At 42.0% G+C, this 13237-nt stretch overlaps 1 protein-coding gene across 1 annotated transcript; it reads right to left on the bottom strand.

Annotated features, from left to right (window-relative positions):
• Positions 1–7300: 7300 nt before the first annotated feature.
• LOC307006103 (paraneoplastic antigen Ma2) lies at positions 7301–8710 on the bottom strand (the record flags this gene model as incomplete). The annotated part of the gene is made up of 1 exon (XM_079626741.1): positions 7301–8710. One exon carries the CDS (start codon positions 8708–8710, stop codon positions 7301–7303), a length of 1410 nt encoding a protein of 469 aa, XP_079482867.1.
• Between the last annotated feature and the right edge of the window lie 4527 nt (positions 8711–13237).

Genomic DNA, 13237 nt, shown 5'->3' with positions numbered 1-13237 from the left:
TGCGTCCGCGTAGAATTGACGCGTTGTTACATTTTTGGAGAGGTGCACGTCAGGGTACGGCGAAGGGTACGGCGTATGGTACACGTCTATGCGTATGCTACGCCGTACCTACTGCGCGCACCCGACGCAGAAGTATAAATTGGCCTTTACATTTTTGGAGAGGTGCACGTCAGGGTACGGCGAAGGGTACGCCGTATGGTACACGTCTACGCGTATGCTACGCCGTACCTACTGCGCGCACCCGACGAGAAGTATAAATTGGCCTTTAGTCTGAGACATCGACATGTCTCTCAGTTTTCCTCCGGCCTGAAAACAGCCGGCCAATCAACGAACAGAGGGCGGGCTGAGAGCCGTGACGTAGACGCAAAGTGCAGAGATTGAGATTGGGGAAACCGAAAACGACCGCGGATATGGAGACAAGGGATGTAATCTTGCAATTAAGTTGCAGCATTTCCGACAGACTCGAAATGAACAAAGAGCTGTGTTTGACAGAACTAATCCTAACTTTGACAGTTGGCTGCAATTATTTTCCTGTTTCTCTTTACTGTCAAATAATAGTTTAGAGGCCCCGATTGTGCCGTGGATGCGTAGATTTACATCACATAATATACAAAAGTCGTTGACATCCATGTTCACTCCGGTATTTCTCTCGATGGTTTCGTTTTCGCATTATTTATAATGTGTTTACAGTGCCAGTTCGATGCTGCTGAGCTGGCGCATAACACACGTCATAACCAAACGTTATGTGATTGGCTTACGGGTAACCAATGATTTTATACTTCAGACGACCGCGATAAAGAAAACACTTTTCAATGATGCCATGCCAGACTCTGTCTATGAAGCAAAGCGAAGTAGCAGAGTTTGGTATTACCAGGCTAGGAGTAATTAGCTTTTGAAGTGGAAAGTTATCATGAGGATTGTAATGTTTAAAGTAGATGTCTTAACAAATGTCAGTAGACCGGGAAGATTTTAAAACGAGCCGTTCATTCATAAATACGCAAGATCGCTGTGAAAATACAGACCGGAAGACAAAAGACAATGAGCGCAGCGCTGAAAAGGGGAGGGGCTACATAAGGTCTATTGGGATTGTTAAACGTTGATTATTCTAATAGGGTTTCACATTTTCTACTTTTTGTAAAGGGGTGGTTAAGTATGTGTAACCCTTTTCTTAACCCTAGGGGTTAATTTAAATATTTCCCAAACAAGAAAACCTGGATTCCCGGCAGTTGAATGGTGAATTTGGCCGGTATTTTTCTTTAAATGCAAATTGACGTAAATTATATATTTTTCCCTATACCAATTACACAATACTTGTACTAAAATAATAAATTAAACAATTCTTATTTATGGTTTCCCAGAAATCAGTACGTTGTTAAATGAATTAACTTGCCAAACTACAAATAAATACCAGAACACAAATGTTAAGAATTAAACAAAAAGAATAACAAATTTATTTATTTTTACACTACTATAATAACCCCCTTTAAAAGAAAGAAAACAAGAAATGCCTTTTCGAAGACAGATAAACACTTATACCCAATGGTATGTAAATTACTCTCTTGTAAATAAAATGTACAAATCAACTTTTCAGTCTCAGAATTGTTCTTTGTCTTTCTTATATTTTTTTACACTTGCATTTTTTACCCTTTACCTTTTCTACTTTAACACACTGTCCTCAATCAGTATATCAGTTGACAAATTCAAAAAAACTGTTAGATATAAACACTTGTTCCCTGCAACATGTTGAGCAATAAGGAAAATGAAACAATATTTTCCTTCAAAAACAATTAAACACTTGAAAAACTCTGTGATTCACAACGAGAGGTTTTCTTTCTTTTTGTATGCAAATTAGTTGCAAGTCAGTGACGCAGTCAAATATACGCGAGTCAGTAACTCAGTCAAATATATTCGTTAGTTATCGTTGGGGCCCAGTTCGTTGGTGCACAGTTGCAGCTGATGAATTAAATGTAGATTACTCCCGCACATTCAACAGTCCCGAAAATGAGTTCACTTACGTCCATCCGACGAAAGCAGCAATGATGAAGTCACTTACGATACGAACGCAGTTACACACGAGCAGTCCCGGACACGCGATGAATGCAGTTGATCCAATTCCCACGATGACGAACCACACGATCTTTTCAGTCCCGGATGAATTCCGAAGTCCACCACGAACATCCAATAAGTTCGACACACTTATTGACCATGAATTTGAGTGTCACTAGCTTTAAAGGCCTCGATGCACACGTCTAGACTCAGCGCGTTAACTCAAAGATCACAGAGAAGATAACAGAAATAAAAAAACACTTCAAATATCAAAACAAAATAAACCAAGCGTCGTGTTTCTACATTTTGGGCCTTATATTACATATAATATATGAAGTCTCCAAAATGACGCACTTCTAACACCAGCAGTCAAATTGTCTACCGTCTTCTCGGTCTTCTCAAGCCATGTGCGATACTCCTCCCCCTTCACGTAACTCACGTTATGACGCAAACTAATCATGCTCAACAATCACTGGCCAGCAATAGTACATTTACATTCAAGACTATCTCATTGGATATGAAACAAAACATGTAGTTATATCACATTGAAATAAATAAAAAAATGTAAAAGCACAAATTTCAATACTTCAAAATACTTCGAAAATAAAAAATAAACATTAATTTTAGGAGTCCCTACACACTCCCCCCACCAAAAGTCCAGTATGTCCCCATGCTGGTCATAGAAACACTAACACCATCTAAGTGGTGACCATTTGTTTAAAGACAGGGCTAAGACTTATTGGTACAAGTGTGGGCCTATTGTAACACACATTGCATAATGCATCTGCATTGCACCACCAAGCATGTGAACTTTTATAGCCACTAGAAAAATGCAAAGCATTGGTAGCTGCTACATTAACACGACATCGCTTGGATGCAACAATCTCAATATGTGGCGCTCCCAATGTATCATAAGTAAATCGAGTATTAAGCTTTCGCTCCCTACAGGATCTTCGTACTGCAGAAGGTACCACATCTGACTGAACTTCAGCACCTTCATCAGTAGTAGCTGGAGTCTGCATTGCATTGTCATGACCTACAGCCATTACATCATCAGTCACATCAACTCTTTCAACATCAGCCTCATGTTGAACAGCAGAAGTTTCACTTTGACATGGAGCTATAAGAACTTCGGAATCACAAGACTCTGAGCATTCTACATCTCGTACAGGGGTTTCACACTGAATCTCTGCTGACATCGGAGGAATATCTGCCACATCCTCAACACAAAACCCAAATTCAGACTCTGAATCGGAAGAATTACATTCTCTTGAAACGGACTCAACTACAAGAGGAGATTTTGCTGACTCTGCAATTTTCTGCTTCTCCTTTGCTCTCCTACGCCTCAAAGCTCTAGGTGATGGAGTAGGCATGATGTCTACCTGGGGACGTAACCTGACTGCCTGTCCCAAAGGCAGGATATGATTACGATGCAGGACTTTGACTGACCCCTCACCATCAACAGGCTTCAAACGATAAACTGGAATGCCAGAGAATTGACTCTCCACTACATAGGGATTAGCACTCCACCTGTCTGCAAGCTTTTGTTTTCCCTTTAGGCCAAGGTTTCGAATCAGAACTTTGTCTCCAGCATTTAGACTATGATAACGGACTTTCTGGTCATACCGCTCTTTGTTACTCTGATTCATCTTTGTTGCAGTGGCATGAGCTAACTGATAAGCTGCCTGTAATTCCTGTTTCATTTTGGCCACATACTTCAAATATGACACGGCCGAGGTGTTATCAGGGGAAACTCCAAAGCATACATCAACAGGTAATCGAGCCTCCCTGCCAAACATAAGAAAATAGGGTGAGAAACCAGTGGCCTCATTGACAGTACAATTGTATGCATGGACAAGATGCGCTATGTGCTGACTCCATTGGCATTTCTGACTAGGCTCAAGGGTACCCAGCATGTCCAACAAGGTCCGGTTGAACCTCTCCGGCTGAGGATCACCTTGCGGATGATAAGGTGAGGTTCTTGACTTCTTTACACTCAGCATTGTTAACATGTCAGACACCAACCGGCTCTCAAAATCCCTGCCCTGGTCCGAGTGTATTCGAGTTGGAAGGCCATAATGAATGAAATACTTTTCCCATAGAGTCTTTGCCACAGTAGAAGCTTTTTGGTCCCTAGTGGGAAAGGCTTGGGCATAACGGGTGCAATGGTCCGTGACCACCAAAACATTACACACATTTCGGGAATCTGCTTCGATGGTAAGAAAATCAATGCATACGAGATCCATAGGTCCTGAACTCTGCATGTGGGACAATGGAGCAGCTCTCTGAGGCAACGTTTTTCTCTTTATGCAGCGTTCACATGTTTTACAGTAGGCCTCTACATCACGCTTCATGCGTGGCCAATAAAATCGGTCACGAACCAGACTGTAAGACTTATCAAAGCCTAGATGACCTATCTCGTCGTGCAAAGATTTCAACACCATGTTGTGGTACTGCTTGGGAAGCACAAGCTGTCGCTTCACTCTTTGGTCACTCAGCCTAATGGTTCTGTACAACAAGCCATTATCTACTGACAACTTCTCCCATTCTCGTTTCAGCAACTTCATCTCAGGGTGGTTGTGATGGACGCTATTTGCAGGTTTCTTATGACAGACAGCTTCCCACACCTCTCCCAGGCACGCATCATTTCTTTGGGCAGCTTGAAACTCACTTGGACTAAGCTCAGGTAAGTGGTCAGCAACTAATGCAGTAGCTTGACAATACGCCTTAGGAACAGCAGACATATGGGCCCCTATCTGTTGTACAACACATGGATAAGAGTCACAACCTGCTCTTTTCTCCACAGACATTTCCTGACACAGAGCTCGGACACCTGCCACTGGAATTTCCTGCCACTCATCATCGTCACTCAGGTGGGCATGTGGACGTCTGGACAATGCATCAGCGTCGATGTTCGTTCGGCCTGGCCTGTATTTCAGACTGAAATTGTAGGTGGTGAGGGCTGACAACCAACGGTGACCGGTCGCATCAAGTTTAGCTGACTTCAGTATATAGGTTAGAGGGTTGTTGTCAGTTCTTACCTCAAACTGAACACCGTAGAGGTAGTCATGCAGTCTGTCCACAATTGCCCACTTCAAAGCTAAAAATTCTAGTTTGTGCGCAGGATAATTTCGCTCTGAAGGGGAAAGGCTTCGACTGATGAAAGCAACCGGACGGAGCCCTTTATCATGCTCCTGATATAGAACCCCTCCAAGTCCATCCAGACTTGCGTCCACATGCAAGACGTAAGGCTGTTGTACATCAGCAAAGGCTAGCACGGGAGCCTGAGTCAGACAATTTTTGAGTGTTTGGAATGCAGCATCACACTGAGCAGTCCATCGGGAGCCAAAAGGTTCTGAGAATTTGTAGCACGGTTTGGCATTACAAACAGGTGAGCTGATGTGTTTCTTTTTAGAGGATGGGTACCCCTGCAGCAGTTCATTTAGGGGCCGGCACAACTTTGAGAAATCCTTCACGAAACGGCGGTAATATCCACAGAATCCCAAAAATGCTCGAAGCTCTGTCACCGTTTGAGGTTTGGGCCAGGATACAACAGCCTCGATCTTTGAAGGGTCAGTAGATATTCCATCCTGTGAAACGATATGCCCCACATAGTTCACAGATGTCCTGCCGAATTGACACTTATCAAGGGAGATCTTCAGCCCTTCATCCCTCAACCTATCCAGAACCTTCAACAGCCGCTGTTGGTGCTCTTCAAGAGTCCGCCCAAAAATAATTAGGTCATCTAAGTACACAAGCACCTCCAAGAAGTTCATGTCTCCTACAGTTCTCTCCATGACCCTCTGGAAAGTAGCAGGTGCTCCACAGATACCCTGGGGCATACGTTCAAATTCATAAAAACCCAAAGGGCAGATGAATGCGGTCTTTTCCTTGTCGGTGTCACTCATTGGTATTTGATAATATCCACTCCTCAGATCTAAAACGGTGAACCATTTACTCCCAGAAAGGCTGTGCAGAGCATCTTCAATTCGGGGTACGGTATATTGATCTGGTATGGTCCGTTGGTTGAGCGTCCGATAGTCCACACACATTCTGACCTTTCCTGATTTTTTCCGCACCACTACAATGGGTGAAGCATAGGGGCTTCGGGACTCTGAAATGATGCCAGCACCCTTAAGTTCTTGTAGATGCTGCCTCACATCCTCCCAATCAGCTGGGGCGAGACGTCTAGATCTTTCTCTGAAAGGGCGCGAATCATTCAGCCTTATCTCATGCATGGTACTTTTTGAACAGCCCACATCCCAATCATGAAGGGAAAATACTTCTTTTCTCTGCATCATCTCCTCACACAAACTCTGTTTTGCTTCTTCCGGCATCGGAGAATCTCCAAAATCAAAGAATGTAGGTGACAAGTTATTTTGTTCTGACTGTCGGTTGGAGGAAAGTTGCGGCACCATGGTCACAGGAAATACATGAGCAAGAGGAGTTCATCGCTTTATCCATACTTCTCTTGTAGACGTGTTCCTGACAGTCACCGTGACCCGTCGGCTGGACACAATGGATACAGAATGAACTTCAGGTCTCACTTGCAAGTCAGCAGTTAAGGTAGCATCACCGTCCGCTTTGTCTACTAACAACAAAGATTCTGTCATCCTACTGGGTAACTTAGGTAGACCTGGGAGTTGCATAACCTGACCTGGCTTCAAGACAACAGGGGAATGCTTTACAAACCAAACGGTTCCGTGTTTGTTCAGATCACCCTGACATCCATCCGTCTGCTGAATAGACTCAAATGCCTCTCGTATTACAGGATGCATAGTCAACACGTTCAGGAACTTCTCTCCAGCCTGTTCGCGACAAGACTCAAGCAGCTTCCTCACTAAGCTAGTGTTGGTCCCAACCAAAATGGCTATCCCCTCTCTTTTCAAAGGGTCTGGACACACGATTGCGAGAGTGTCAACCACCTGATGCACCCCAGCCACATTTTCAGTAAATTCAAGTCTGAGGGGTAAGTATCCATCATACGGATATTTATGTGAGCTAAGACCCCAGATCTCAAGGTTTTCCACAGGTTGAAGAGGCAAGTGCTTCAGATAAGTGTCATAGAAACTACGATACAATAGAGTGACCTGAGAGCCACTATCAAGAAGAGCTTTTGCGTAGATCCCTTCAATTTGAACAGGCACCTCAGAGACAGGCCCTACTAAACCTACAGGCAATTGTGGCTGGCCAACATCAAGCAGAAATGAAACATGAGTGGAACGTGGGTTATCTGGAACTCTGTGCCGTTCCGTCACTGAGCTCCGCTGAAGTTTCCCTGCAAGCGGTGCATTTTCATCAGCTTCTGATTTACCTTCCTGAGATCCTCAGGTGCTTTGCATTCCCACTTCTTATGGCCATCTTCACCACAGTTGTAGCAGAAGATACTGGGCAAAGTTAACTTGGAAGTTTTGGGCTTGTAGGCACCATCTCTGTTCATAGATTCCTTTGTCTGACAGGGCATTTTCTGTGGGGCACGGTCAGAGGTAGTGGTCACAGTGGCCACGCTCAACAGTTGACTCACCTGAGTGGACAATTCTTTAACCTCCTTCTTCAGGTTATGTAATTCAGGCGGCACAGGCACATGAGGAGAGGCTACATTGGCAACAGAAGCTTTAACATTCTCTCGTGCAGCTACCCAATGTTCTTCCTCTCGAACTTCCTTCATCAACTGTGAGAAAGAAGGGGGATTTTGCAGAGTGTGAGTCATTCTGATTCGCAAAGCAACCATATCATTGGTCAGAGCCCCCTTAATTAGCTGCTCCATTCTAGCTCTATTTATACCGGCTGCCTCAATCCCACCCTTCAACAAGGCTCTGTGGAGAAGTTTATCTAGGCGATACAAGAAAGCTGAAAGTTTCTCTCCACTTTCCTGGTAGGTATGGCGATATCTAGCCATAAGGTCAGGCCCACTCTCAGTAGTTCCATATACAGTCTCCAGGGCAGCCAAGTACTCATTTGCAGTCGCTAATGGGCTACTCACTTTAAGAAACCTGACAATATCAGCAGCGGGACCTCGCAAACTCTCAACGATACGCTGTTTCTTTGCAGATTCGGTGCATTGCCATTCACTTATCATTTGAGCGGCCTGCTCCATCCAGACTTCATACTCTTCCTCACCTGGAGGGACAGGTTTCAACCCTGAGAACAACCTCAGTTTTCTGTAACTAGGCCCATCACTAGACACCTGATTACACCGATCTACCAATTTGCCTATGGCATCAACTAGGTCCACACTGATGTCAGATTTAGAAGGTTGATTCTCCAAAATCATGGCCTTCACTTCATCCATAGACTTGCCCTCCTGTTGCAACAAGGCTTGCAGCTTGAGCTGGAACGCATCACCTTCGGAGGCAAGACCAGGGGCTACTAGACTACCCACTAAGTTGACACTCCAGGGTCCAGCTTCATTTTCTATACCTATCTCAGGAGGTATAACATCAGGATCTAGATCAGCACTGGTCTCCACTAAAATAAACAACCATCTGCCAGTTACATCACCACGGCGACCACGTATTCTAGTGCGACCAAAAACTTTTACAGTGTTTAACACTTTTTCAATAGTGTCGTTACTGGCGTCCAAAGAAACATTGCTCAAAACAATAGCACGTGAGACATCAACACTCTCTTCTCTGCTCCACTCAACAGTCTGTGACAGATCCATAATTTGTAAGTAAATGCTAGTAGCTAGTATTATGGCAAAAATACAAACAAACTGTTTTCAGGTCAGCTGTTACTGCTACACTAAATTATAGAGGAAAAGATTGGTAAACTGGTAAACAGGGGAAAAGAAAGGAGAAAAAAATATATAAAAATAATCCCAGCAGTGCCTCCAAAAATGTAACCCTTTTCTTAACCCTAGGGGTTAATTTAAATATTTCCCAAACAAGAAAACCTGGATTCCCGGCAGTTGAATGGTGAATTTGGCCGGTATTTTTCTTTAAATGCAAATTGACGTAAATTATATATTTTTCCCTATACCAATTACACAATACTTGTACTAAAATAATAAATTAAACAATTCTTATTTATGGTTTCCCAGAAATCAGTACGTTGTTAAATGAATTAACTTGCCAAACTACAAATAAATACCAGAACACAAATGTTAAGAATTAAACAAAAAGAATAACAAATTTATTTATTTTTACACTACTATAATAACCCCCTTTAAAAGAAAGAAAACAAGAAATGCCTTTTCGAAGACAGATAAACACTTATACCCAATGGTATGTAAATTACTCTCTTGTAAATAAAATGTACAAATCAACTTTTCAGTCTCAGAATTGTTCTTTGTCTTTCTTATATTTTTTTACACTTGCATTTTTTACCCTTTACCTTTTCTACTTTAACACACTGTCCTCAATCAGTATATCAGTTGACAAATTCAAAAAAACTGTTAGATATAAACACTTGTTCCCTGCAACATGTTGAGCAATAAGGAAAATGAAACAATATTTTCCTTCAAAAACAATTAAACACTTGAAAAACTCTGTGATTCACAACGAGAGGTTTTCTTTCTTTTTGTATGCAAATTAGTTGCAAGTCAGTGACGCAGTCAAATATACGCGAGTCAGTAACTCAGTCAAATATATTCGTTAGTTATCGTTGGGGCCCAGTTCGTTGGTGCACAGTTGCAGCTGATGAATTAAATGTAGATTACTCCCGCACATTCAACAGTCCCGAAAATGAGTTCACTTACGTCCATCCGACGAAAGCAGCAATGATGAAGTCACTTACGATACGAACGCAGTTACACACGAGCAGTCCCGGACACGCGATGAATGCAGTTGATCCAATTCCCACGATGACGAACCACACGATCTTTTCAGTCCCGGATGAATTCCGAAGTCCACCACGAACATCCAATAAGTTCGACACACTTATTGACCATGAATTTGAGTGTCACTAGCTTTAAAGGCCTCGATGCACACGTCTAGACTCAGCGCGTTAACTCAAAGATCACAGAGAAGATAACAGAAATAAAAAAACACTTCAAATATCAAAACAAAATAAACCAAGCGTCGTGTTTCTACATTTTGGGCCTTATATTACATATAATATATGAAGTCTCCAAAATGACGCACTTCTAACACCAGCAGTCAAATTGTCTACCGTCTTCTCGGTCTTCTCAAGCCATGTGCGATACTCCTCCCCCTTCACGTAACTCACGTTATGACGCAAACTAATCATGCTCAACAATCACTGGCCAGCAATAGTACATTTACATTCAAGACTATCTCATTGGATATGAAACAAAACATGTAGTTATATCACATTGAAATAAATAAAAAAATGTAAAAGCACAAATTTCAATACTTCAAAATACTTCGAAAATAAAAAATAAACATTAATTTTAGGAGTCCCTACATATGATTTCACTTTTTTAACTTTAGTTAGTGTGAAATGTTGCTGTTTGAGCATAACAGCCCGGTCTCACCCCAAAACGTCACATACTGACAGGTCTTGACCATACGTCAACATACGACGAAAAGGGTACCCCTATAACGTCAATATGAGACGCAGACATAAGCGCACCAGCAGCGCCTTCTAGCGGTACCCTAACGCATACCTAAACCTACCCATAACCCGAATCGTCACACATACACGTTAAAGGGTACCCTTTTCGTCGTATGTTGCCGTATGGTCAAGACCCGTCAGTATGTGACGTTTTGGGGTGAGACTGTGTTAAGCATAAACAACATCTGCAAAGTTACAACGCTCAAAGTTCAAAGCAAAGGAAGATATTTGCTTTTAAAGAAAAGGACTACAACAAACGGCTGGTAGGGACTACATGACATTCCTCCTGGGTTAGTGACATCACCAACCCTAAAATGTACATAAACCCGCCCCCGGGGAACCCGCAGTCCATGTTGAGAAGAGGAAAAGTTGTTTTATAAGAGTACATTTGTGAGTCAGCTCAGCTCAAACTTTAGCTTAGCATCTTTTCACATGCAATAGAAAGTCACTCTGTGTGCATCTCACAACAGTTCCTCTATGAGCGATTTATAGATTATCATGACAGAATATCCTAATTGAAGATAGTTAACTCCACATCAGCAACATAAATTCATCAACTAACCATTCGGAGACGTCCTGTTGCATTCTACATGTTGTGACTTCTTCTTGAGTCTCTCCATCATTGTCTGACTCTGTTTTAACATAAAGACAGAACAGTTTCTGTCATTTTAGTGTGTCTGCATGAGGTACTCGCAGCTGCTAACACATGAGCTCTTGAAACTCCGCCCTCTGTGCTGCTCATTTGTATTTAAAGAGCCGACAAAACTGTGCGTTTCTGCAAACCCTCAAAAAGTGACTTTAACATGCTATAAAAACTTTAACATGCTATATAAAAATATCTGTGGGGTATTTTGTGCTAAAACTTCACACACACTCTCTGGGGACAACAGAGATTTATTTTACATCTTGTGAAAAGGGCATTTTACCACCCCTTTAAAGGGGTCATGACATGGGTTTTTTAATTTTATTATTATGTTCCCTTAGGTGCAATTATAGTATTACTATAGTTTTTTTTACAAAAAACTTTTAAAATGTAGTGATTTATGACCTTTTCCCACCCCGTTTCTCATCCTCTGATTCACACAGTCTGTTTTGGGGGTGTTTCCCCTTTAAGAGTTCAGTGGTAACGCCCACTGTTATGATTGGCTAACGTCGGTGCCTATGCATAAATTATTAACGCCCCCAGCCAGAACATTTGCGGATTCAGCGTATTTAAAAAGTAGTTTAAAGTTTTAAATACATTACTTACAGTTTGCGGCATCGTTGTTGAGCCCAGAATAGTCGGCACGGACTTATCTTTGAGCAACAGTTTTCTGGCAAAGCCAGCATCATTTTGGGATTTGTTCTCAAAACAGTCATCCTTCAAATGTATAGAACAAACGCTTAAACTAACACTGCCGTGACTGAGACGTCCGCAAAAAATAAAGTGCATCCATTTTTCCCTGACGTCTGGATCTTTCGGCAGCGTATTCAAAGATGTTGTTTGTCCACAGCCAGGAACAGCACATCTGCGTGGCATCGTAATTTCCGTCGCGGGGGCGACAATGATACGAAATGAGCGTAGTTGTCTTCCGCTTTAAGCGTAGTTGTCTTGTGCCGGAGGCGGTCATATGCAAACGCTGGTACGTCACTTCGTACCGTGACGTCACTTCTTACCATGGATCCAGAACGAGCTGTATTTAGAGCTTGATTAAATAAATGATTCGTTTATAATGGGGAGGACGTCTTAAGCTATGAAACTTGCAGGACGTTTTAATGACACAAAGACCTCTTATATACCAAAAGATCAAGGCAAATTTGGTTTCTCATGTCATGACCCCTTTAACTTTTATAAGTGGGCCTAATAACGAGTGCACTGATATACACTTACCGGCTAGAAAATACTCATAATGCACTGTAAGTAGGCCTAACCCACTGGTCCAAAATGTAGTTAGCCTATAGCGTAATATCATAGAGGTATAAATAGATTTTTAATCCATTATTCAATTGTTTAATTAAGATTTATACATTCTAGTTTCCATGACAGATTTCAAGATAAATATTTTCATTAGCCTTCCATGGAGCAGCCAGTTAGCTAAGTTTCAAATTAAACAGCAGCACAGGCAGCCCTTCGGGTGCACTCGTGTCCGAATTCACTCACTCATTTTTATTCACTCCTTCAAGTGGATTATTAGTAGCGTAATGTAGAGAATAGTGAATTTTGAAATGTACTTTTGTCACTTTTTAAGTATTTTGAATAGTGACTTTTTAAGGTTGAAGATGATAGCTTGTTCAGGTGTGTTTGATTAGGGCTAGAGGTAAACTCTGCGGGAAAGTGGACCTTGAGGCCACTGTATTATTAATAAGATATCTGAAACCATTTTGTGCAGGCTATATGCAAAAAATCAAGTCTCTTTTGTTGTGTTAATGGGCAGAATAATGGTGTTATTGAGAACTAGCTAGGCCTATTGAATAAAAGCTTGAGGAAAAAAAGATCCTATCCCTGTGGGGCGTAGCCAGTTTAGTACAAATTGAATATGACTGTCCTGTTCATTATTATGTCCACATCATAGACTGTAAAAAAAAAAATAGGTCCACATACAGTAGTAGAGTCAATGTCGTACGGCTGCCGCATGGTGGCGGAAGACGATTTGGGGTGGCAAGCCAAATGCTACGAGTCGATTACAAAGTGAGA

This window comes from Phoxinus phoxinus (assembly GCF_949152265.1).
Source record: "Phoxinus phoxinus genome assembly, chromosome: 10".
NCBI lineage: Eukaryota > Metazoa > Chordata > Actinopteri > Cypriniformes > Leuciscidae > Phoxinus > Phoxinus phoxinus.
The sequence above is the reverse complement of the archived record's forward strand: the minus strand, read 5'-3'. Positions and strand labels throughout refer to the sequence as shown.